The 25,851-nt window shown below is 44.7% G+C and overlaps 1 protein-coding gene across 1 annotated transcript in view; it reads left to right on the top strand.

Moving 5' to 3' along the window:
* Window positions 1-25,851, top strand: part of Scaper (S-phase cyclin A associated protein in the ER) — a 172,201-nt gene that overhangs the window by 118,511 nt on the left and 27,839 nt on the right. The window contains exons 26-28 of the mRNA XM_090321658.1: window positions 10,018-10,250; window positions 14,436-14,591; window positions 24,639-24,876. Coding sequence (XP_090177784.1) covers window positions 10,018-10,250; window positions 14,436-14,591; window positions 24,639-24,876 — 627 coding nt within the window. The remainder of the gene's footprint in view (window positions 1-10,017; window positions 10,251-14,435; window positions 14,592-24,638; window positions 24,877-25,851) is intronic.

Here is a 25,851-nt window from a genome sequence, read left to right as displayed (position 1 = left end):
ACGAAGACCCGGGTTTGATTCCTTGGTACCACATACATAGAAAACAGCCAAAAATGGTACTGGGGCTCAAGTGGTAGAGCTCTGGTCTTGAGAAAGTCCAAGGACGGTGCTCAGGCCCTGAGCTCAAGCCCAGGGCTTGAGCAGATTACATCCAGACTCCCAGGATTCACCAGGACACATGGCCCACGCAAAGCACCACACGAAATCTCTACTAAACAGACCTAAGAACTGGAGATAGGTGGATATGTACAAAGAATTTAGAAACAGCCATCATAAATATGGTCTATGAGCTCAAGAAAACATGACAGGAAAAAAATGAGACTCTCCACAAAACTGTGGAATTGAAGAGTATAACTCCACTGAAAAATGTACTAACAAAAGAAAAGAGTCAGCCAGATCAAAGATAGATCATTTGAGCTGGCAGTTTAGTCTAATGGTGGGAGTGCTTGTTGCTTAGCATGCACGAAGACTCAGGTTTGATTCCTCCGTACCACATACATAGAAAAAAGCCAGAAATGGTGCTGTGGCTCAAGTGATAGAGCTCTAGCCTTGAGAAAGCCCAAGGACAGTGTCCAGGCTCTGAGTTCTAGGCCCAGGACTGGCAAAAAAAAAAAAAAAAAACGATCATTAGAAAAATGAGTGAGTTCAAAAGTCAAGCACAATGTCTCATTCCTATAATCCTAGCTATTTGGGAGCCGGAGACTGAGAAGACTTAAGTTCAAAGAGAGCCTGAGCAACTAGTGTCTGGGCACAGTGATACACTCTTGTCATTTCAGCAATGCTGGAGGCTAAAATCAGAAGGATCACAGTTCAAGGCCAAGTTGGGCTAAAAATTATGCGACTCCATCTCAGAACAAGCTGGGTGTGACAGTACAGACCTGTCATTCCCAAGGGCTCAACACATAGCAGAGAAAATGACAAATGGGAATGCATCAAGAGAAGAGGCTTCTGTACAGTGAAAAATAGTCACTTAAGTAGAAAAGACAGCCTGCAGGACAGGAGATCTTTGCCAACTGTGTGTCTGACAGTAATAACCAAAATTTAAAAGGAGCTCAAAACCTCAACACCCCAAGAACCAGTAACCCAATTAATAAATGAGCAAAGACACTAAAAGACACTTCTCAGAAAAAGTAAGACCAGTATCCCTGGCTATAAAGGAAGTGCAAATCAAAACAGCACTGATATCCCATGTCACTTGAGTCAAATGACCCTCATCACAAATATGAACAATAAATGTAGAACCAGGTAACTTGGCATGGCGGGGGGTGGGTGAGGTGTGGGAGATTGATAGAAGCAGTGATACAGTTCAAGATGCATTGTGTCATAAACTGACATGTTGAACTGACTCTTTGTACTACTACTTAAAGCTAATTTTTTTTGGGGGGGGGCCTGTCTTGGGGACTTGAACTCTGGACTTGGGCGTTGTCCCTGAGCTCTTCACATCAAGGCTACTACCACCCTACATCTTGAGCCATAGCACCACTTCCTAAAGATAATTTTTGAAATAATCTCTAACAAGTGCAAAATACTGATGAGCAAACTAAGATGCGGAGGAAGGATCACACAACTAGCTCCCTTACCATAGAAGCAAGTGTGGGACCCTGGTCTCCTAAGTGCTGACCTGTAAATTAAGTCCCTGTAAACTGTAAACTGAGTCTCTCCCTTTAAATTCCTGTGTACTCAAGTTATTAAGAAAACAAGTGAGCAGAGTACCAGTGGCTCACACCTGTAATTCGAGCTGCTCAGGAGGCTGAGATCTAAAGATCACAATTTGAAGCCAGCCTGGAAAGAAAAGTCCTTGAGACTCATCTCCAATTAAACCACAAACCAGCCCAACAAGGGAGTGCTAGCCTTGAGTGAAAAAGCTAAGGTCCTAAGTACAAATCCTAGCGCAAAGAAGGAAGGGAAGAGAAAGGGAACAAGGGAAAAGAAAAAAGAGGGAAGGGGAAGAGAAGAGAGAGAAAAAAGAAAGGAAGAAAACAAAATGTAAGTGAAGGGATGGGAAGGAAGAAAAAAATACACCATTTGTAACTTCGATTGGATGCATATGAATGCTGTGCTGTGAGTGGGTTATAATGAAGAATCATTTGATTAAAAGATTTATAATTTTTGGATGTTTCCTTATGTTTTAAAGGCATTAAATATTTTACTAGCAGGCTTATTGTTAATTCATAGTGACCTGTACTTTCTGAAATATTTAAAGAAGATGCTGATAAATCATATGAACGTAGTTTCTGGAGCCTCGGAGGTTGTTAATTGAAAAGTGCTGTACCAGCCTTCAATAATTGATACGATAGTGTCAAATGAAAGAGGCAGGTGGCGGGCATTTACAAAGGTGGCAGGAATGCCCTGGATGCAGTCAAAGGGAATCCAAGTGCCACCTCGAAGCTAGAGGATTGTTTTTCATTCCGCTTTCTGCAGAGCCATCCCGGTGCCTCGTGGATTTTCATTACAGAAAGGCTTGCAACACTCTGCTCACAGTGTCTTCATTAGACCAACAGCCAGCACTGCACTCCATGCTTCATTGCCTGGAGAGAAGGCCTTTGGCACCGCATGTGACAGTTCTCTTTCTGATGCCAGTTGCATCTTCTCTCTGCGCTGGACTGGCGGTTGCTGCTAAACCTAGTCTTTCCCGTTATCAAAAGTGCCAGCACTTAGCCAGGTGCTGGAAGCTCACGCCTGTCTCCTAACTGCTTAGGAGGCTGACGTCTGAAGATTGTGGTTTGAAGTCAGCCTGAACAGGAAAAGTCCATGAGACTTTTTATCTCCAGCTAACCGGCAAAAAGCCAGAAGTGAAGGTGTGGCTCAAGTGGTAGAGCACTGATAAATTCGATAAAGCTAAGCGATAGCACCCAGGCTCAGAGTTTAAGTTCCAGTACTAATACACACTCAAATTCACACTCTCACTGCTACCTTCCCCAGCCATATATTTCATGGACACCGAGAGAGGACTTGAGAGGAAGTCATTCATTCTGCTGCTTTTATAAAAGAGGGCAACAGCCTCCAAAGAAGAGAAGTCAGTGTGTGGAGTTGGGGTGCTTGCCAAAGTTCTATAGCCCATTATGGTGAACTTGGGGTGCAAATTTAGCTCCTGAAACTCCTGCCGAGCATTCTTCCTACTAAATCATTTGCTGCCTGGCTCGTGTACATGGGGAAGAGAATCTGCAGGTGCTGTGGCTGGGGCATGAGCTGTCCTCAGTAGGTCTAGAGCTCAGCCATGATGCCAGGAACCCCCCACTGCACTGTCCTTGGGCACTTATGCTGGTCTCAAGAGGCTGAGATCTGAGGATTGTAGTTCAAAGCTAGCCCGGACTGTTGTACCCGAATTCCTAGAACCCCGAAAAGACCACCGTCAAAGCTAAAAAGCAGGGGTCGTTTTATTTACGAGTCTAAACTCGGGCCTCCCCGTACCAGCGGCCGGCAACACTGAAAATGCCCTGAACAAGAACTTTACACTGCTTTTATAGGGGAAGTACAATTACCTGATTGGCTATTTAACTCAAACCACTGATCGAATCAGAGCTCAGGTGTCTAACCACTGAGCACCAAGCTGTTACCACCTGGGGTTCAAGTACATGGGCTCTAAACAAGGGGGGGAGAGGGTCATTCCCAGAACATGGAACAATCTTGGCACAACAAGACAAAAAGGTCCCCCCCCACCATGAGACTTACTACAACCAACCACTCAAAAAATGAAGTGACTCTGTGACTCAGAGTGGTAGAGCTTGCACTAACCTTGAACAGAAAAGCTCAGGGGTAGCACCCATGCCCTGAGTTCAAGCTCCCTGACTGACAAAAAGAAAAACAGGAAAAAAAAAACAACAGTACAGTGATCCCTCATCTGTCCTCAGATCACCATGCTGAGAAGCTACGAAGAAGCAGCGTTAGACAGTCCTCTCTAGCTATATCTTAGCTCACTTGATGCTATTTACAGATTTTTACCTGCGACAGGCGAGGGATCACTACATATTAAAAAAAAAATTCACGATACAGGGAAGTTGCAATACGTGAACCATAATACAGTGAGGACAATTGCAGTCATCACCTAGAATCATGACTGGGGTGGGAAACAGACACATCTGCCATCTTAGCAAAGATTTCATCAACACTGCTCTCAAGTATTGACAAAGCGAATAAAGTGATTAAAGAAATAAGATTGTTTTTAACCTTGGCTTAGTGCACCTAGACAGAAATCCATGACCATGGCTGGGCCTCAGAGGCTCAGGCCTGCATCCTAGCTACTCAGGAGGCTGAGATCTTAGGATCAGCGTTTCATGCTAGCCCAGGCAGGAAAGTCTGTGAGACTCTTAGGAACAATTAACCACCAAAAGCCAGAATTGGGGCTATGGTTCAAGTGGTAGAGAGCTAGCTTTGAGCAAAAAAAAAAAAAAAAAAAAAAAATCGACAGCATCCAGACCCTAAGTTCAAGCCCCAGGACCAGCACCAAAAATAAATCAATGACTACAAGAAGAGAGGAAATCAAACTGAAGAGTCATACACGTATGTGTGTGTGAGCATATTCAGAAAGCAAGGAGATGAGAAGAGGGAGGAGTGAGGCTGGAAGGGTAACCAAGCCAGGACTCAGGAGAAAGAAATAGAGCCCCTGCTCAGGCCCTTCTCTGCACCCTGCATGCCGCAGTCTGCCTGGCCCCCAAAGCTGACATGGAGGTAGTCACATAGAGATGTACAGCAGGCCTCCTGGCTGAAAGCAAACAGGAATGCTAGCCATTAAAGTGGTCACACACAGCTACAGTCCTGTTCCTGTCCTCCCCACTCCTCCAGGGGTTTTATGAGCCCAGGGAAATGAACAGAAAGCGTTCCGGCCTCTGCTCCATTCATTCTCACCTGCAAACACAGGCGCAGAGGGGAAAGGCAGCAATATCAGCCTCATTAACACCTCAGCCCTCACGGGCGGCCCGGTGGAGGCCAGTTCCCCTTCCAAGATGACTTGTTTTCTCAAGAATTTGGGCAATAATGGTTGAACAAACTCCTGTCTTTTAAAACAGTGTGCAGGTTTCACAACTAATGGTTACCCTCCAGCCCATCCCTGCAATTCCACTTGAAATGTGTAGCCAAGAAACAATGAAAACACTTCTCCACAAAAACATTCAGGCTCAGTCATAAACAACTAAAAATCTCTAGACAGCACACATGTTCCTAGATGAGCAGATACTTAGCTATAAAAATGAATGAGTGAGGGGCCAGGAGTATAGCCTAGTGGTAGAGTGCTTGCCTACTGTTAGGGTCTAGTTCCCCAATATTAGGGTCCGTGATCAAAGGAACGAGTCTGACACAAAGCGGAAGTTAAACAGTTTTATTCCGCGCCTAGCATCGAGAATTATACTGACCGGTCAGGACCGATTCTAGGTTGTGAGTGAGAGAGCGACCCCACCTAATCTTACAGGCTACTTTTATAGGCCCCAGCCATGTGGTTGGGCTGGCTATACACAGGTGGCCAAAGGAATTCAGCATGGTTGATTGATGGCTGGGGCAACCACTGACACCTTTGCTGTTTGAACTGACCTATCATCTCAGTGGGCTTCTGGCGCACTGTTCTGACAAAGGAAGGGGAGCGAATTATCTGGCAGGTCAAGGGGGGTGGGGTGGGGAGGAATTCTGGTAACTCCACCTGGTTTAACTGCTCTTGTAATCGGAGCTGTTATCAGGGATTCTGCAGCCCCCGCTTTAGGGCAAGTCCTCCTTTGTCATAAAGATGGGAGATGCCCAAAGGGGATGGATTTTGGGGAAGTCAAGAAAGGGGTCCGTCCCTTCACCTACCATGCACAAAGACCCGGGTTCGATTCCTCGGTACCACAAACATAGAAAAGCCAGAACTGGTGCTATGGCTCGAGTGGTAGAGCTCTGGCCTTGAGGAAAGCCCAAGGATAGTGCTCAGGCCCTGAGTTCAATCCCCAGGACTGGCAAAAAAAAAAAAAAAAAGCTCAGGGATAACACCCAGGCCCTGAGTTCAAGGTACAGTACTGGCACAAAAATAAATGGGATGAAAAGAAACGTTGAGGAAGGCTTTGGGAGTTGGGTATGTGAGGTGAGGAAGATGAAGCTAAAGTTTCTGGAAGGCTCTGGAAGGTGCTGGGTGGTAATAGAACTTTTTTAAAACCAGGAAGAATTGAAAGAAGATTGGCTTTTTAAAGAAGAGCAGTGGCAGTACTGAGTAGAAGGGATATTTGCTGTGAAATGCTCAATTCCCCAGTAAGTGACAGGAAGCCAGGTGGTCCACGTTGACAGGTGTTCACCCTCTGCCCTTCTTCATGGCAGACACGTGTGCACACAGGTACACACACACACACACACACACACACACACACACACACTCTCCTTTTCACACCTGTCCATTACCCCTGTGGCTCCCATTTTACAAATGGACTGGTATGCGTTTGGGACAGGGAATACAAGCTGTTTCCATGAGACGTTACCCTGGTGTGGGTTTCTTCAGCACCTCTGGAAGTAAGCCCTGAGTGCTTGAGAATCTGGCTATCAAAAGCAAAGAAGCCATATCAGATTTATATAAAACTCAGAATTATGGACAACTTGTACATGATAATCAGGACAGATAGAGATCTCAGTGGGCTGGGGTTTTAATTAAAAAAAAAAATCAGCTATGTGCTGAGGGCTAGTGGCTCACGCCCTGTTATCCTAACTGCTCAGGAGACCGAGATCTAAGGATTGTAGCTCAAAGCCAGCCCAGGCAAGTCCATGAAACTATTTATCTCTATTATTAGCTGCCAAAAAGCTAGAAGTAGAACTGTGGCTCAAGTGGTAGAGCACCAGCCTCAAGTGAAAAAGCTAAGGGATAGGGCCCAGGCCTTGATTTGAGTTACCAGCCCTAGTACCTGATGCACATACAATAGCTACACGATGGGATGTATAGCAGTATCTCATTTTACTGTCCTATCATTGGAGAAAACTGGGGGCTAAGGTTTCAGATGGCTAGAAACTCTGTCCAGCGTGTATCATGACTTCTGAAAAAAAAAAAGTCATAGAATAAGAGGCCATCAATTCTACTGTACAGTAGAGAGAATGGCAGGACTGGAAAGCATGCCAAGTAGGAGAGATGCACATGAATGCTGTTTGGGAACTCGCATGGCTCTTGCATCAGGAAGCATGTCTGAGGTGAGTGGGGCAGAGGAAAGAAAAGGCCAATGCCAGCAAGGTGGACACTGAAGCCAGCCTAGGCAGGAAAATACCTGAAATTCGGAGGAGGAGGAGGAGGAGGAGGAGGAGGAAGAGGAGGAGGAGGAGGAGGAGGAGGAGAAAGGAAGTAACCTTGCTTACTACACTTTTGTCATATCCTGTCTGTAACATCTGTAGCCCAGGGGTGAGCAGAGCCTGGCACTGCTCCCTTGATCACATCTGTCACAGATGACAAAAGGATTAAATCAGTGACATTAAGCATCTCAAAAGTCTTCTCCCTTCTTTGATTCTTTAACTGTATTCTTTCAACTGCAAGTTCATAGATAGAATTCTTTCAGTTAAACAAAAGATTGCTCCAAGAACCTTCCTATATGTACAGTGTTTTCTGTGAAATGTTTCATGATGAAAAGCAGTGCAAATTGTTGGGGGGGGAGAATATAAAAGTTGGTGACGAGTGAGGAACCCTGACATTACCCAGAAACGTGTTAGCAGTTTGCTCATCTCGCTTGTAGGAGGATGGAGAGAGGTGTCTCCTTGGGGGAGCTGCTGACTGCGTTTGAAAAGTTAGGTGATTGAACACATAGTTTACATTTTATAGTAAATAAAATCATAATCCCTTGAAGAAAAAGCACAGGGAAGAAAGAAAAGCAGTTTTTCTTTGTAAATCTAGAAGGCAGATAATAAGGCTATACACCTAAAAGCTGAAAAATCTAACCCAACAGGAAGAACAGAAGAAAATTTGTGTTATAGATCTCCAAATGGCCTAAGATCTGGACTTACAAAAAAATCTCAGAAAGTGAGGGTAAAAGCCAGATGTGGTGGCACTTGCACTTTGGAGACTAAAGCAGAAGAAGAAGGAATTTCAGGCCACCTGGGGGATCCAGTGAAGACTGTCTCAAAAAAAAAAACAAAGGCAAAAGAACACAGGGTCGAGAGGCCAATAAATGAAACAGTGGCTTAGATGCTCCGTGTACCTATGTCTCATCCTGCCCCGCCACCCATGACAGATGACCAGGGCCAGTTACTCAGACATAGGATGTCAGATCTAGCCACACAGACAAGCTATGAGCCTCTGAGTTCAGGTTCAGAAAATATAGAATTCTGGGCTGGGAGTTTGGCCTAGTGGTAGAGTGCTTGCCTAGCATGCATAAAGACCTGGGTTCAATTCCTTGGCACCCCACATACATAGCAAAAAGCTGGAAGTGGCGCTGAGGCTCAAGTGGTAGAGCTCTAGCCTTGAGAAAGTCCAAGGACAGTGCTCAGGCCCTGAGCTCAAGCCCAGGACTGGCAAAAAAAAAAAGAAAATATAGAATTCTATATAGCGAAGCTGAGTGACCCAGGAGAACAAACCTGAAAATGTCATTTGGATCCTGCAATGGAAAAGATGGGCTCTACCTAATTGCCCAGATTGAAGCCTGTCACCCGGCTTCTGATTGCATCCAGATTGTAGTACATTTAACGGATGTTATCTGTGTATGAATCTCAAATAGGAGCAAAAGCCTCAAGATCACCACATGCTTAAGGAGAAGCTCCAACCTGAAATAGAGAGAACTCAAAGGAAACATCAAGCAAGAAATGAACAAAGACAAGCATTGCTTGTCCACACCTGTAATCCCAGATACTCAGGAGGCTGAGATCTGAAGTTCGAAGCCAGCCAGGCAGGAAAGTTTATAAGATTCTCCAGTTAACCAGCAAGAAGCCAGAAGCATAGACATGGCTTAAATGGTAGAGCGCCAGCCAGCCTTGAGCAAAAAAAAAGAAAAGAAAAGAAAGGCTTGGGGCCGGGAGTTTGGCCTAGTGGTTAAAGTGCTTGCCTACCATGCATGAAGACCCGGGTTCGATTCCTTGGTACCACATATAGAAAAAAAAAAAAGCTGGAAGTGGTGCTGAGGCTCAAGTGGTAGAGCTCTAGCCTTGAGAAAGTCCAAGGACAGTGCTCAGGCCCTGAGCTCAAGCCCAGGACAGGCAAAAAAAAAAAAAAAAAAAAAAAGAAAGGCTAAATGAGAGCACAAGACCCTGCGTTCAAGCCCCAATTCCCACATAAAACAACAACAAAGGAAGTGTCGCTGTGGCTCAAGGGGTAGGGTGGTAGCCTTGAGCTAAAGAGCTCAGGGCAATCGCCCAGACCCAGAGTTCAAGTCCCATGACCAACACACATACACACACACAAAAAAAAAACAACCCAAAAAATCTTTTAAAGTGTGTGATATCACAAAGATGATACTATACCCATAAAATAAAAAAACAACTTAGCTTAATTTTCAAGAGCTAATGGGTGCTTTTGAGATTAATATTAATTGATGAAGTGAAAATCCTAGAAAGACTGACTAGGAAATAAGGAATTCTCTAAATAAGTGCAAGGTGAAAAAGAAAAGTATGAGTGAAATAGATAAGAAAATGAGAGGCTCCATCCAGGCCCCAAATCTAACTGCATTAAAATTATGTTTTTCAGGAAAGGCAAGGGGAGAAAAAGAAAAGGGAAAATGTTTTTAAGGAAAAAAATTTAATTCAAGAAGAAGCAGTGTTTTCTTCTCACTTTTTTCTATCTGTTGAAACAAAACTTTAATGTGGTTTAGTGCTTAGTATTCTGTGGGGGGCGGATTTAACACCCACAAGAACGTACAGTGTGGGTCCCTTACCCTTCCCTATCTGATGGCTTCTTCAGTTGGAGTTCAGAATGACAATGCCCACTGTCACTGGACCAGAGAAGGAAAAGCTGACCAGAGAAGGCCAGCCAGGTGACTTCAGCCAGCCCACCTGATCATCTTTAATAGACTCTCCAAATGACTTAAGCCTCTCTAAATGCAGTAAATCATATCTATTTTGGTGGCTTTATCGAAACACGATTTACTTTTCTTCTTTTAGGTTTATGTTCCAGACGAAAATAATGCTATTTTGGGAAGAAACACAAATAAACAAGTTTTTGAAGGCTTGACGACTGGCCTTCTCAAAGTCAGTGCTGTGGTTTTGAGCTGCCTGATTGCCAATCGACCAGATGCAAACAGCCGGCCAGCAACACCGAAAACACCAACACAGGAAATGAGAAACCACCCCTCACAAGGCGATGCTGTCAACAGTCGCATTCAGGACCTCATCAGGTCTGTTTCTTAAGTCTTTATTCCTTGTTTAAAAAAGAAGAAAAAAAAACTATATATATATATATATATATATATGTTGTATTCAGATAACTTAAACTCTAGGGACCACAAGATGGCAGTGGTTCTTACAACAAATTCCTACTAAAAATGCACCAGATTTTGTGGAGAAGGAAAATCCCCTAATGAAAAGCAACATGGCAAATTAGTTAAGAGCTTAGCCACCATTTTATTTGCTTGTTTGAACTTAGGGCTTCAGGCTTTTGCTTGGCTTTTTCCACTGGTCTGTCAGATGCTCTACTACTCAAACCACAGCTCCACTTCTGGTTTTTTTGGGGGGAGGGGCAGGGCTGGTTATTGGAGATGAGTCCCATGGACTTTCCTGCCCAGGATAGCTTTGAACCACAACCCTCAGATCTCGGCCTGCTGAGTAGCTAGGATGACAGGCATGAGCCACCAGCACCCGGCTCAGCTGCCCTTCTTGATACCCAGATACACGATGCTAGGGTTCTACGGTGTGGGAGTCTTTACATTTTTCCTGATGGCAACTCTTTCCACATCAAGGAAGGTGTGACAGGTCCTTCTGTACCTCTCTGGTTATAAATCTGGTTGAGACTAAGAGGACCAGCTACCATGTCTGGAACACCCATCACATGGAAGGGGCTGTGGCAATCCTGCAGTATGGGGTTTCTAATAGACTTTATAAATGAGGAAATTGCTCAGGGAGGTTAAGTGCTTTGGCCAAGATTATTTCATAAGTTAAAAGGGAGGTAGGCAAGCGGAGACTGGAACTCACATCCGGTTACCCTTAGCACTGGCATGCCTGGCGGGTCCTGACACCTGTTCAAGGTCAGCCCTGCTTCCTTCCAGGGTCTCTTTTCCTCTGGGGAAATTTACTCTGTGCTTTGGCATCTGAACTCCTGTTCCCTTTGAGGCAGGTGGAACATTTAATTTCCCAGCAGGGTTCCATCTGCTGTTGATCAGTTGCCTGCTCCACCGGTGAGCCACTGCTCTGTGGTCTGCACTGATCTCTGTCCCCCTCCCCCAAATCCATGCAATTTGTTGCTCTCTCCAACATACCATAGGTTAATAAGAGGGGTAGAGGGTGGGGGAGAAGCCATTCTTCTTCTGCCTTTGCTTCTTTCACAGATCATAAATTTCCTAGGGCTTCTTGTGCTGCTTTCCCGGGAGCAGTTGTTTGATTCGCATCTCCCTCACCCCTGGTCACTTTGTTCCTTCATCGCTTCATCTGCCTGCCCTCTTTCCCCAAGCATATTTATGGCTAGAGAGTGCCAGGCCCTCTGGGTCCACAGCCATTTATCTTACAGCACTTGACTTTTACCCTTCCTGCCCTGGCTCTCGGTAGCTTGATCCCATTCAATTTCCTCACGGTCCTTCTGGTCAGTAGAGACCCCAACCCTCTGTGTCATTCCAGCCCAGCCGTTCTCCCTTGGGCCATCCTCTGGTGCAGCCCAGCAACCTTGCTGTCCAGACAGCTTACCCACATGCCTGGACAGTGATGAGCCAGAAGGCCCTGCCTGAGGCTCCACTGAACACCAGCCGACTTCACGGAGGAAATGCACGCTCTTATTGTAACTCATGGAGAGGTATTTCACTGAGGCACAAATACAGGGATACAAGAAAAACCTTATGCAAGCCGCTGTGGCTCACGCCTGTCATCTCAGCTACTCAGGAGGCTGAGATCTGAGGATCATGGTTCAAAGCCAGCCTGGGCGTGAAAGTCCCTGAGACTCTTATCTCTAATGCACCACCAGAAAACTGGAAGTGGGGCTGTGGCTCAATGTGGTAGACCGCCAACCTGAGCCGAAGAGCTCAGAGACAGCGCCCAGGCCCTGAGTTCAAGTCCCAAGACCGACCATCTAATTTCTGTCTTAAGGGCAGCTGCACCTTCTAAAGGGGTGGGTTTTTCTTAAGCCTCTTCCACTGGCTTGTCCCCTCACCGCCGGCCAGTCACGGGGTCCTACTCTGTTTTCTTTGGCGTTCTTTCTTCCTCTGCCAGCTTCTTCAGAGTCTTCCCGGCCGTTCTGCAGGCCTCCCCTCCAAGCCCCCCGCCGGACCCCCCCATCCCCACGTCCAGTAATGACGTCCGCGCGGGGCGGGGCCTCTTCCCCTTCTGGTTTCTTCTAATATATTTCCCCTGTGGTTCTTGTTCAGCTACCCACGATTTGCCTTCCCCATTTTACTGGATCTTTCCATCATGAGCTACTCTACTCGGCCCCGCCCCCAGCGATGACATCATGGCGGGGCAAGGTCTTCCGATTCCTCTGGTGATTACATTCTCACCTAGTTATTATGGAATCACCACCATCTTCATGAAGAGGGAGGTATTGGGGACTAAGTGGAAGTGGTGTTCTATCAAATCAAAGTGGGCCTGGCGGGGACAGCTCTTGAAATTGTGCTCGTTTTTCTGATTGGCCACTTTGTGGGTGGGGCCTGTGACGGTGCAATGCCTTGCCCCCACCCAGCAGAGGTTGTCAGCTGCACACTTGCTCTGGAAATATGTTCAGGAAGATCCCAGCTGGAGGTCAGCTCAAGCAAAAAGGCTCAACAACAACAACAAAAGACAGGAATAGTGCTATGTGCCTAAAATCCCCACATGGGAGACACAGATATTGGTCTAGTTGTAGAGTGCTTGCCTATCATACAGGAAGACCCAGGTTCGATTCCTCGATAACCACATACATATCAAAAAACAGAAGTGGTCCGGTGGCTCAAGTGGTAGAGCTCTAGCCTTGAGAAAAGTTCAAGGACAGTACCCAGGCCCTGAGCTTAAGCCCCAAAACTGGTACACACACACACCATTCTCTATAGTGCATGCACACAGACAGGCTTTTTAATATTTATTCAGATTTATGTTGGTTTAGAATAATAGATCTGCTTAGGGGGCCGGGAGTTTGGCCTAGTGGTAGAATGCTCGCCATTCGATTCTTTGGTACCACACACATAGAAAAAGCTGGAAATGGTGGCTGTGGCTCAAGTGGTAGAGCTCTAGCCTTGAGAAAGCCCAAGGACAGTGCTCAGGCTGAGTTCAAGCCCCAGGACTGGCAAAACAAAAATAAGAAAAAAAAATGGGTCTTCTTGGTTCATTTGAATTTACTTAATTATATAAATTCCCAACATGTTTATTCATTTCCATGAGGATAATAATGTATACATTATCAGCATTGATTTTGCATACATGGAGGATTTTTGTGAATGAGATGACAGGCATAGGATCAGCCTTCCCAGGTGACACCAAAATTGTCGTCAAAAATAAGGTACTCCTGGGACTGGGAGTTTGGCCTAGTGGTAGAGTGCTTGCCTCGCATGCACAAAGACCCAGGTTTGATTCCTTGGTACCATATACATAGAAAAAGCCAGAAGTGGTGCTGTGGTTCAAATGGTAGAGCTTTAGACTTGAGAAAACCCGAAGACAGTGCTCAGGTCCTAAGTCCAACCCCAGGACTGACAAAAATAATAATAATAATAATAATAATAATAAATAAGGCACTAGCATTTCCATAAGGCCTGGACAGTGCTTCTGTCCCTCTGTGGCTGTGGTGTGCTATTTGGTTGTTATTACCAGGGATATTATGCCCATCGGATTTGGTTGTAGAGCACAGAAACCCTTGTAGCACCTTTAAACAGAAGGATTTTAGTCCAGGAAATTAGGTGCTTACAAAACTATCTAGACTTGAGTCAGAAGATCACTTTCCATCAATAAAGGATGTGACCTGGGCTACCATAGGTGCACCAAATAGTACAGCCAGGCTCATGAAACCAACGCTTCTAGAGTTAGAAGCACCAGTGGCCCCCAGTGCTGCAATAGTAAGCCTCGGTTTCCTTTCTTAGGGATGCCATCATGCATGGCATGCCATATTCGCTCAGGCCCTGCCATTGCAACAGTAAGTTATTCAAAGCTTTTAGAATATGATGTAGTTGTCTATGCAAGAACCTTGAAATACGGATGCCCTTTGGCCCAGCAATTCTACTTCTGAAAGCAATCTGTAATCTGGCAAGTATTTGTACACAAAATGTTCATCACATTACATTGGGGGGGGTGTTTGTGTACACGCCCATGTGCATGTGTGCATATGTGCCAGTACTAAGGCTTGAGCGTAGGTTCTATGTGTGTGCTTATACTGACCTACCTCTTGAGTCACACTTCACCTTTCTCCCCACACCCAGCTATGTGGTGAACATGGGCCTGATTGACAAGCTGCAGGGCTGCTTCCTGTCGGTACAAGGCCCAGTGGACGAGAATCCCAAGATGGCCATGTTCCTGCAGCATGCCACAGGACTCTTGCACGGAATGTGTACGCTCTGCTTTGCTGTCACTGGAAGGTAAGATGTGGCTTTGGAGCAGGTCTTGACCTTGGCTCTTTTGTGTGCTGCTCATCACCCAGCCTTCTTTCCTCTACGCCTTGGCTTTCCATCTTGGGACATGTGGTTGCAATTCTCATTCTGAGAGGGGTTCGTATTGATGTCAGTGACTATGACACACAAGAATTCATCTAGCCTCTTTCCTCCAGCATTCGGAGGAGTCAAATGATCTTCCCTGGGTCCCTGCATCAGTGACAAAACCTGTGTGACCCTCAGCACAGGGCATACAGTGATGATAACATTTGTCAGCCACTGCTTTCAGTGACAGTCCCCTAGATGTCCTGATTTTCCCCCTGTTCCTTCTTCCATGAAGAAAGAAAGGCGGGAGCCATCCTACCTTAAATCACCCATAACCCACGGGCACAGTTAAAGCAGTGTGCTACTAACTTGTACTGGCTGACTGGCTGAGTGGCCATCCCACCCTGGACCCCGTGCACTGTCCTCTAGAAAGGACGGGGAGCCCTCCCCATGCTCAGTCTTGTCCTCTCCTCTCCTCTCCTCAGAGAAGACTGAAAATGACCCAATGAATCACCTGTAATACAGGAATTTGGTGCTTTGATAGGCACACAACATATTCCTCCCACACAGTGAAGATAAGAATAAAGCAGTATCCCTGCTGGGCACTGGGGACTGCCACCTGTAATCCTAGCTACTTCAGAGGCTGAGATTTGAGGATTACGGTTCAAAGCCACCCTGGGCAGGAAAAGTCCACGAGACTCTTAATCTTTGATTGACCAGCAGAAAGCCAGAAGTAGAGCAGCAACTCTTACACAGTACATTGATAGGTAATACTCCAGTTTCCTTGACCCTCTTGCTTCTTCCTTGTTTGGAACAACTAAGCCAAGAGAATGGTTATAAGACTGTGTCAAGTTCAGTTTGATGTTGCCAAGAACAAGTGGCAGGAGATATGAGGTGTTAGATGAGCTCCATGAATGTGAGTTCTTGGGTGAATCAGAGGAAGACAGAACTGACATAGAACTGCAGAACACCCTGAAGTTGGCAAGTAGGATCTGATTTCTCTATAGAATGAGTGGATATACAGATGACTGGAACAGCCTACTGGCAGAGGGATTCGAGTAGAGGATCTTTGAAGATCCAAGTACAAGACGTTGTGTGCCTACAGGGCCAGTAGAAACAGAGAGAGGCAATTGCACAATGCAGAGTTGTAATAAATAAAGGGACATAGCACAGGCTTGATGGTATGGGGGGACTAGAGTGTCTCCACATTTCTGGCTTGATTGCTGTTCTTTTGTTGGGGGTGTTTGTTTTGTGTGCTGCTACTGGGGCTTGAACTCAGGGCCTTCCACTCTGGGTTGGCTCTTTTGTTCAGTACTGGCACTCCACTCCTTGAGCCACAGCTCCACTTTCGTCTTTTTGCTGGTTAATTGGACATAAGATTCTCATAGACTTTACTATCCTGACTGGCTTTGAACTGTGATCTCAGCCTCCTGAGGAGCTAGGATCACAGGCATGAGCCACCAGTGCCACGCCTCTGCCTTGAATGTTGTTGTAGTAAATGGTATAGACTCTCAGTGAGGGAAGATAGGCAGTTTTTTCACAGAAGAAAAACGAGTTTGTCTCTGATTCCTAAGGATCCAAGTATACCATACTCTACCTGTAGATGTGTGAATGTGTGTGTTCCCTTATGTGTTTCTCACATGTCCCACATATATTTGCAAGCATATGTATAGGAATTTATATACACATAGATGTATTTGTAGATCTGCAACTGCATTTTAAATGATTTGAGTGATTTACTGTTGGTGGTTTATAAGACCTCTTCCCCAGGCTAATTTCCTCCTCCAGCCTCAATGGCTTAGCAGGTTTCTTTTGGTAGGACTTATGAAAAAAGCAGACTATTTGAAGGAGGAAAAGCATCCGGGTGGCTTCCTAGGCATCATTTACCTGGAAATTCTAGCAGTATCCATGTAAGCTGCTACTCTGTAAGGAGTGAGGAAAACAACCTCTAATTGTCCTTCCCCATCTCTCTATCCCCCAACCTTTCCTGAACTTGACACGCAAGTACAAGGAGTTTGCTCGTTTTGTTTCCCCTACCTCTTCAGATTTGGTGATTTCAAATATTTATAGTTTGTTGGGGTTTTTTGTTTTTTTGTTTTTTTGTTTTTTTCAGGGAAATTACATTTCTCCACCTGTACCATGGCCCCATTCAAACATTTTGTTAGACACACCTCAGTTTCTGCGCTAGGTCCTGTTATATCTAAGATTAAAGGCTCTGTGGCTTTCACTTTATTAGAATAAGTCACATAATTCCTGTTTGGACTACCAGAGCCTTGGCAGAGGCAAAGAGTAGAAGAAGACCCTTCCTCAAAGCCCTTTTGTGACTAACAGAAATAAAAGACAAAGGAGAGTCTGAGAGACCTTCTGAAATTGCCTCTTGAACCAGCCAAGGCTTGGGATAATTAAGAAGCCTAATTGATAGCTCAGGCTTTGAGTAAACACGGGGTAGTCTGCTGGTGGCCAGCCTTTGTTACAGAGATTACAGCAGGTCCGCCTTCGCTCTGCTTTTCTATTGTGCCCTTAATCTTCTAATTTCTACCTAGGTGTTTGGAAAGACAATTTGGGTGTAAGAATTTGTTCTTGCAATCTTCCCTGCCATGTCTGGGAAAGAAGCACTAGCTCTGACTTATGGACCAGGCTTGGTTGAGGAACAATGAACTTGCATTTCTTTCCGTAAAAAAATAAAATTATGGTCCTCTGGTGAAATGATTGCCTTTACTTCAGGATTACTACCAATGGATTTTTTTGTTTGTTTTTTAAATAGGAATTGCTCACAAACTATAATTCTTAATCACTTCAGCAAAATGGAGCAGTTGTAGTAGGACTTTTTAAAGTACTCTATTTATTTAGACTTTGCTCTTGCCAGATTTTCATTCCTGGTCCTTCAAGAAAAGGAGATTTTTCAAATCTCAGGGAAGTACCCTAACTCCATGCTTAACTGAGGCTTAGAGAAATCCTGAAGGTGCTGGATTTTTAGCAAAACTAATAGGATTAAAAAAAGAAAAGTAATGACTGATTACAAACTATAATCCATGCAGGGTTTTCACCAGCCAGCCATCAGTTAATATATTTGAACCAAGATAGGTATGAGGCAGTGGCCCCAGAGTAAAAGAATTTAGAAGCCGGTCATTGGTGGCTAGTTTGTAATCCTAGTTACCCAGATTGTGGTTCAAAGCCATCCTGAGCAACACACACACACACACACACACACACACACACACACACGAATTAGATTTTACAATAAGTAGTCTATACTGGAACAACCAATTGGTTGAAGACTATCCTAAATTCTAGAATATTTTATATAAAAGGGAAGTGTGCTATTGTGTGTATCTGTGGGGTTTTTTTTCACTTTTATAACCATAAACGACACTAATAAAAATTTGACTTAACCAAAATCTGGCAACCTGTATTGTAAAAAGAAAGCTAAGGGTGATTTATAATTTAGTCCATTAATTATGTGGATATAAATGAGTGCTTCTCAAGTGTTTGAGGATGCTTCTAAACCATTTGTTGAAGCAAATGTAAACTTTTAATTCTGCCCGCCTGCCTATTCATTCCATCGTTGAGCAAATATTTATGTAGCGCTTGCTCTATACCAGGCCCTGTGCTAGGCTTGGCTGAAAGGACTCAGGCATCCATTGTGTCCTCCAGGGAAGTTACTAGAAGAAAGCCAGTGCGTATGAATACATCCAATGTACAAGAGAGTGATCAAATAAAGGAGGGAAAGATCACTCTCAGTGCAAGTGTAGAAGAAGAAAAACAGGAGTCATGAAGAGAGAACTGTAGCTGAACTTGAGATGTCAATGGTGGTGATTTTAATATAATTCAAGGTTGAAATAAGTAATAAATGGAAACATACTCTGCAGGATAATTTCCTGAGACATGGTGAGCAGACATGAGGTACTGGGATAGCCCATTTGGGGACTTGAATCAGGCAGCATGGGAAGAAAGTATTGAAGGGAAGGTTGAGGTGAGAAAGATTGCCAGCTCTTACCTGGACAAGAGAAAAAAGAGGAATATTTGAAAAGCCCCTCAGGTCTCTTTTTCCACATAGGCTCACACCTATAATCCAAACTACTGAGGAGGCTCGAGTTCTGAGGATCCCAATTTAAGGTCAACTCAGGCAGAAAAGTCATGAGACATTTCAGTTGACTGCAAAAAGCCAGATGTGGGACCAGCAGCGTGGCCCAGTGGTAGAGTGCTTGCCTAGCACGCACAAAGACCAGGGTTTGATTCCTTGGTACCACATACACAGAAAAAAAGCCAGAAGTGGTGCTGTGACTTAAGTGTTAGAGCTCTAGCCTTGAGAAAGTCCAAGGACAGTGCTCAGGCCCTGAGTTCAAGCCCCCAGGACTGGCAAAAAAAAAAAAAGGAAAGAAAAGAAAAGGCAAATGTGGAGGTGTGGCTCAAGTGTTAGAGTACCAACCTTGAGCAAAAAAGCTCAGGGACAGCAGCCCAGGACCTGAATGCAAGCCTCACTACCAGCACAATAACTAAATTAGTTAATAATAAAATAATAAATAATAAAAAGCTTACTGTAAGCAATGGGATATGGGCAGTGGAGTGAACACAGCAGGACTGGGCAAGGCGAGTGTCATTTGCTGGCCACCTTGGATGAGACCTAAACAAAGTGCTCCACGTGACTTGTTTCCCCAGTCCTGGCCACGCCCCGCCAAGCTCTCCCAGGGGCCTTATCAGCCTTTAGTCTAAGGAGGAGGAATGGCTGTTCCTTCAGGTGTGAAGTGGCCAGACCACAGAAGCAGGAACTTCCCACTGTCTCAGTACTTGCACCAGCCTGTAATCCTAGCTACTCAGGAGGCTGAGATCTGCGGATGGAGGTTCAAAGCAAGTGAATCACTAAAAACTAGAAATGATGCTGTGGCTCAATGGTAGAACACAAAGACAATGCTCAGGCTCTGAGCATTTAAGCCCCAGGACTCACATTAGAAAACAAAACCAAATAATAGCCAAGTGCCGGTAGCACACACCTGTAATCCTTGATACTTAGAAGGCTAAGATCTGACGATCAAAGTTCAAGAAAGTCCATGAGACTCTTACCTCCAATGAACTACTCAGAAAAAGCTGGTAGTTGGCCGGGAGTTTGGCCTAGTGGTTAAAGTGCTTGCCTAGCATGCACGAAGACCCGGGTTCGATTCCTCGGTACCACATACATAGAAAAAAGCCGGAAGTGGTGCTGAGGCTCAAGTGGTAGAGTTCTAGCCTTGAGAAAGTCCAAGGACAGTGCTCAGGCCCTGAGCTCAAGCCCAGGACTGGCAAAAAAAAAAAAAAAAAAAAAAAAAAGCTGGTAGTGGTGCTATGGCTCAAGTGGTGGGAGCACTAGCTTTGAGTACAAAAAGAGAGTCAGAGACAGCACCCAGGCCCAGAATTCAAGGCTAGGACCATTAATAAATGAATAAATAAACAAATATAAAATTAAAAAACTCAACTAGAGAGCCAGGTGCTGGTGGCTCACACCTGTAATCCTAGCTACTCAGGAGTCTGGGATCTGAGAATTGCAGTTCGAAGCTGTCCTGGATAGGAAAGTTCATGAGACTCCTATCTCTAATAAACCACCAAAAAGCCAGAAGTGAAGCTGTAGTTCAAGTGTAGAGCACTAGCAAAGAAGCCCAGCAACAGCGCCCTGGCCCTGAGTTCAGGCCCCAAGGACTGGGGCAGTGGGGAGAAACAGTACCCTGTGAAGAATTCAGAGGATAGTGGATGTAGGAATAAGATTTTATGGTGTAACCCCTTTGAACAGTTACCAGGCAGTTCAACAACATGAATATCAGGAGACTGAAATATGTCTTTCCTGTTGGTCTGTCTGTTTTTGTGCCAGTCTGGGGAAATGAGAACAAATGAGGACGCAACGGTGAAGAGCAGATCACAGACTAGAGCTGCCCCAAATTGGGTTTGTGTGCCAGCCAAGTAGCCAAAGCTGGGGTGGATGTTTCTGGGTTCACGTACCCCCCAACCATTGCCCTCCCTCACCTTTTCTGCCCTACTGTACCTCCTTTAAGGCAAAATTGTTTTCAGGTGCAACTCATGAGTATTGATTGCCTCATTCTAGCTGTTTCCTAATTGACTCTAGCTTTACTTAATAGAAACGTATATCTCACTAAGATCTCTAGTCCCGGAATCCAAACAAAAACCCCTTAAAATCCAGCAGAATTAAGAGGATCTCAGAGCATAGTGGACAGAATTTCAGATCTGATTTTTTTCCTATCTCCCCTGTATTTCTTAGAGAGCACTTTATAACTCATTCCTGATATGAATAAGGCCTTTTACTTTTTTTATTATAAACATTTAGCTTTAAAATGATTATAAGTGACAGTTAAGATTAACAGGAGCCAGAGCCTGTTCACGGACAAATTATCTGTATTTCAGACTAAATCAAAAGTAAACATTGTCTACAGTCCCTTCAGTTCTGCATTAGTCCTGTGGGAGCCAAAAGCCCACACAGGCCTTCCAGCCCCTTCTATGCTGTGGGCTTACTTTTAGATTAATATTCTCTCCTGAAGCAAGCTGCATTGTGTGTGTGTGTGTGTGTGTGTGTGTGTGTGTGTGTGTGTGTGTGTGTGTGTGTGTGTGTGTACGTACGTATGTACGCTCATGCATCCACACACACACACTCTCGCATGCATCCTGGTATTAGAGCTTAAACTCAGAACCTTCCTGAGCATTTTTGTTCTACTACTTAATCCAAAACTCTGCTTCCAGCTTTTTGCTGGTTAATTGGAGATAAGAATTTCACCAGCTTTCCTGCTCAGATTGGCTTCAAGCTGTGATCCTCAGATCACAGCCTCCTACGTAGCTAAGATTATCGATATAAGCCACCCGCCAGCGGCTCTATATTTTTGAACCATTTCCACATCTGGGTTCTTGATTGTTCTTTTTTTTTCCTCTCCCTCAATGTTTCTATTCCATTAGGGAAGTCTTTTCAAAAGACTGTAAATTTTTTTTTATTTGTCAGATTTGTGTTTTCCCAAATAACCATGTAAGAAAGGAACTGGTGTTATAACTTGCTTTCTTTACTCATTTGGAATTTTTTTTTTAGGAAATACTAAACTAAACAATGAATTCATGTCACTGAATGCTCACAGTGGTTATATATATTACAAAGTATTTCTAATGATTGAGCCCTATTACAGAATTTGTACATTAGGATGCATTCATGATCTGTTTAAATGAGCATACGCAGTTAGGAGTCACAGCAATAAAGCTGTTGTCACCGGCAGCACTGTCACTCATCCTTGAGGTCTGAAAGCCTATTAGAGATTAGCTTTGGGGAGAGATGTCTCCTGACTTGTCAGAGGTTCTGAAAGGCAGTCAGTTTTAAACAAACACAGGCCCCTTTTGGAACCTCTCTAATAAACTCAGACACATTAATCTCCACGTATGTCTCTAGTTAGGGTCTGACCCCTCACTCCTTCCACTCTAATGGAAGGAAGAAAGGCCCAACTGACACTAGCTAACAGGAGTTTGTGTAAAGGTTCAAAAGTGCCTGTAATCAAATAAATACCCTTCCTTAAACTTGGGTTTTGGTTTCATCCCATAAGACAGAAAAAAAAAAAAAGTCTCCTTATGGTGATAGAAGGTTGTGGTATAATCTGTGTGCACTTTAGCAGCACTCAGTTGATTGCAGAATGTGACTAAGAGAAAACAGGAAAGAAAAGAATTCCCTTCTGTTTGTCCGGGGTGGTTTAGTCCTTAGACCAAACCCTGTCTTCGCTACTCAGGAGTTTGTGGTGTGAGTGCCAGCAACATCTCCGGGGTCTGTCTCCACCTCAGTGTAGGAATGAAAGAAATCAGACCGCAACTGTGAGAACCAGGATAGGAAAGTGGTGAGAATGCTGGCGGGTCTTCCCAGTGGATGAACTAGCAATATATCCCCCAAGAGCTTTTATTCCTAAGAAGCAAACAATGTATCCAAGGATGTCCTATCTGTAACATTTGTGATATTTCTTGGCATTATTGAAATAGAAAGCATCCAGGAGATAATTTTATTTTGTTCCTTTTTGGGGGGGAGGCTACTAGTCCTGGGACTTGAACTCAGGGGCTGGATGTTGTTCCTGTGCTTTATTGCTCAATGCAGGTGCTCTACCACTTGAGCCACTACTCCACTGCTGCCTCTTTGTTTTATAATTGTATTTTTTTTTTTTTTTGCCAGTCCTGGGCTTAAGCTCCGGGGCTGAGCACTGTCCTTGGACTTTCTCAAGGCTAGAGCTCTACCACTTGAGCCTCAGCACTATTTCCGGCTTTTTTCTATGTATGTGGTACCGAGGAATGGAACCCGGGTCTTTATGCATGCTAGGCAAGCACTCTACCACTAGGCCAAACTCCCGGCCCCTGTTTTATAATTGTAGATAAGAGTCTCAAGAGATTTTCCAGCCTAGGCTGGCTTCAAACCATAGTTCTCAGATCTCAGACTCCTGAATAGCTGGGATTACAGGTGTGAGCCTGTATGAGTGTGCTAAGAATTCACCACTCAGCCACACCTAGAAATGAATATTTTATTAATGGTGTATCTTGAGGCCACTGGACAAGATGGTGAGGGGAATGTAGGTGTATCTCTCCATCCCTGGCTCTGGGTAGAGGGAAAGATGTGTGACAGAGAAGAACAGGTGTGAGTGTGAGACACAAGAGGCAAGCTCCATCCCATAATAATGGTACATCACAATTCCTCTGAGTATAATCTAGATCATACCAGATTAAAGGGGGACATTTAGTGGGACTGGACAACTTCCCTTCCTGAGAAAAGGTTTTAGGCATCAAAAACTCACACCTGTAATCTAGTTACTCAGAAGGCTGAGATCTGAAGATCATGATTCAAAGTCAGCCCCGTGGTTCAAAGCCAACCCTGAGGATCAAGGTTCAAAGCCAGCCCTGGCACAAAAGGATCTGAGTCTCTTATCTCCAGTTAACCTCTAGAAAACGGGAAGTGGGGCTTAGCTCAAGGGTAGGGAGGTAGCCTTGAGCTGAAGAGCTCAGGGACAGCGTCCAGGCTGAGACTTTCCTGTGTGAGCTGGCTTTGAACCTTGATCTCAGATCTCAGCCTCCTGAGTAACTAGGTTTACAGGCCTGAGCCACTAGTGCCCGGCCAGGGGTGTGTGTGTGTGTGTGTGTGTGTGTGTGTGTGTGTGTGTGTGTGTGTGTGTGTGTGTGTGTGTGTGTGTGTGTTCATATGTGTGCATGTGTCAGTACTAGGGTTGAACTCAAGACCTGAGTATTCTTCCTTGGCTTTTTTTTTTTTGCCAGTTGTGGGGCTTGAACTCAGGGCCTGAGCACTGTCCTTGGACTTTCCCAAGTCTAGAGCTCTACCCTTGAGCCACAACACCACTTCTAGCTTTTTTCTATGTATGTGGTGCTGAGGAATCGAACCCGGATCTTCGTTCATGCTAGGCAAGCACTCTACCACTAGGCCAAAGTTCCGGCCCCCTTCCTTGGCTTTTTTGCTTAAGGCTAGTGCTCTACCACTTGAGCCACATGGTTCATTGGAGATAAGAGATTTTCCTGCCCAAGACTGGCTCTCTGAACCTTGATCCTCAGATCTCAGCCTGCTGAGTAGCTAGGATGACAGGGCTGGGGCTCACTGCAGGTTTCGGATGCCTCTGCTTTCCTGGTGAAGATAACTGTGTATATATCCAGAAAAGGAGACTGCAGTGATTGTCCCCAAAGCTCTCACAGACTCTGCAGGTTTGCCAGACCTAGGCACTAAACAGATTCGACCTCCCAGAGCCACCAAGTGAGAGGGAGGTAGTGGCCTTGCCACTGGCTTCAGAGAGTCACTTGCTCCTCCTCCAGCACCCTGGTCTCCCAGGGGGAGAGAAGGGAAGCCACAGGCCACTTGGTGGGGAAGACTGCATTTGTTCCCTGCGGTCTCTTGTTACCTCATTACACAACTGTCTGCTTGTCTCATTCCATTCCACCTATAAAAATGCTAACATCATGTAACTAGATTGTGCTCAGAGTAGAATGTTTCTTTGGCAGATCCTACAGCATATTTGACAATAATCGCCAAGATCCCACGGGGCTCACAGCTGCTCTGCAGGCCACAGACCTGGCTGGTGTACTACACATGCTGTACTGCGTCCTCTTCCACGGTGCCTCCGCCGACCCCAGCGCTGCCAGCCTGAAGGACAGTTACACCCAGAACACCATCCAGGTTGCCATTCAGAGTCTACGATTCTTCAATAGCTTTGCGGCTCTTGATCTGTCTGCTTTTCAGGTACCAAGATGATGTTAACGAACAAGAAGTTCACTTTTTGTTTGTTTGTTTGGTTGGTTGGTTCTTGTTACTGTTTTTATGCCATTCCTGGAGCTTGAACGTAAGGCCTGTGTGCTGTCCCTGAGGTTTTTATGCTCAAGGCTGGTGTTCTGCTACTTGAGCCACAGTTCTTCTGGCTTTTTTTTTTTTTTTTTTGGTAATTCAGAGGAGATAAGAGTCTCATGGACTTTCCTGCCTGGGCTGGCTTTGAACTGTGATTCTCAGCCTCCCAAGTAGCTGAGATGACAGGCGTGAGCCACTAGTACCCTACACCATCAACTTTTAAACATTAAGCAGACTAATGATTTCTTATATAAGCAGAATCAAAAGTAGATAAATTATTTTGATATAACTTTCTATGAGTGATTTAACTGATTTGTGTCCAATGTGAAGTATATGTATACTTAAATGTACAAACCCCCATAAATTCAGTTTTTATAGCCAAAGAAAGAAAAGATTGCTTTATACTGCAACCCCAGTCTGTAGGCCTCATAACAGACTTTTTTTTCATGTAAGCAATTTAATTTTTAAAGACACTGAGCCATTAGAACAGAGCCACACCAAGGAGTAGACTTTCTCTCTCCATTTATTAACTGTCAAGTGATTTCATTAAAACAGGAAAAAACTTGACAGATGATGAACCTATCATTTAGATGAATTATTGTGCTAAGAGAGAAAATGGTTATATAGAGATGGAAGTATATGAAAATACTGGTATTTGCCATTGTGAGATGGAAGGAACCCTTCTGTTTTGTAGCTCGTGACAAATGTGGGGGTTTTTTTTGTTTGTTTGTTTTTGTTTTTGTCAGAGATTAAGACTCAAACTCGGTTTCTTATGCTTCTCCTCACTAACTGGGTGCTCTCTTATCTGAACCATTCCTCTAAATCCTGGTTGGCAGGTTGGGGGTGTTGAGCCAGTACTGAGCCTGACCACTG

Source organism: Megascapheus bottae, chromosome 30 (assembly GCF_031878675.1).
Source record: "Megascapheus bottae isolate mThoBot1 chromosome 30, mThoBot2.hap1, whole genome shotgun sequence".
In the NCBI taxonomy this organism is placed as follows: Eukaryota; Metazoa; Chordata; class Mammalia; order Rodentia; family Geomyidae; genus Megascapheus; species Megascapheus bottae.
Note: the sequence above shows the minus strand (reverse complement) of the source record. Positions and strands in the feature narration are given on the sequence as shown.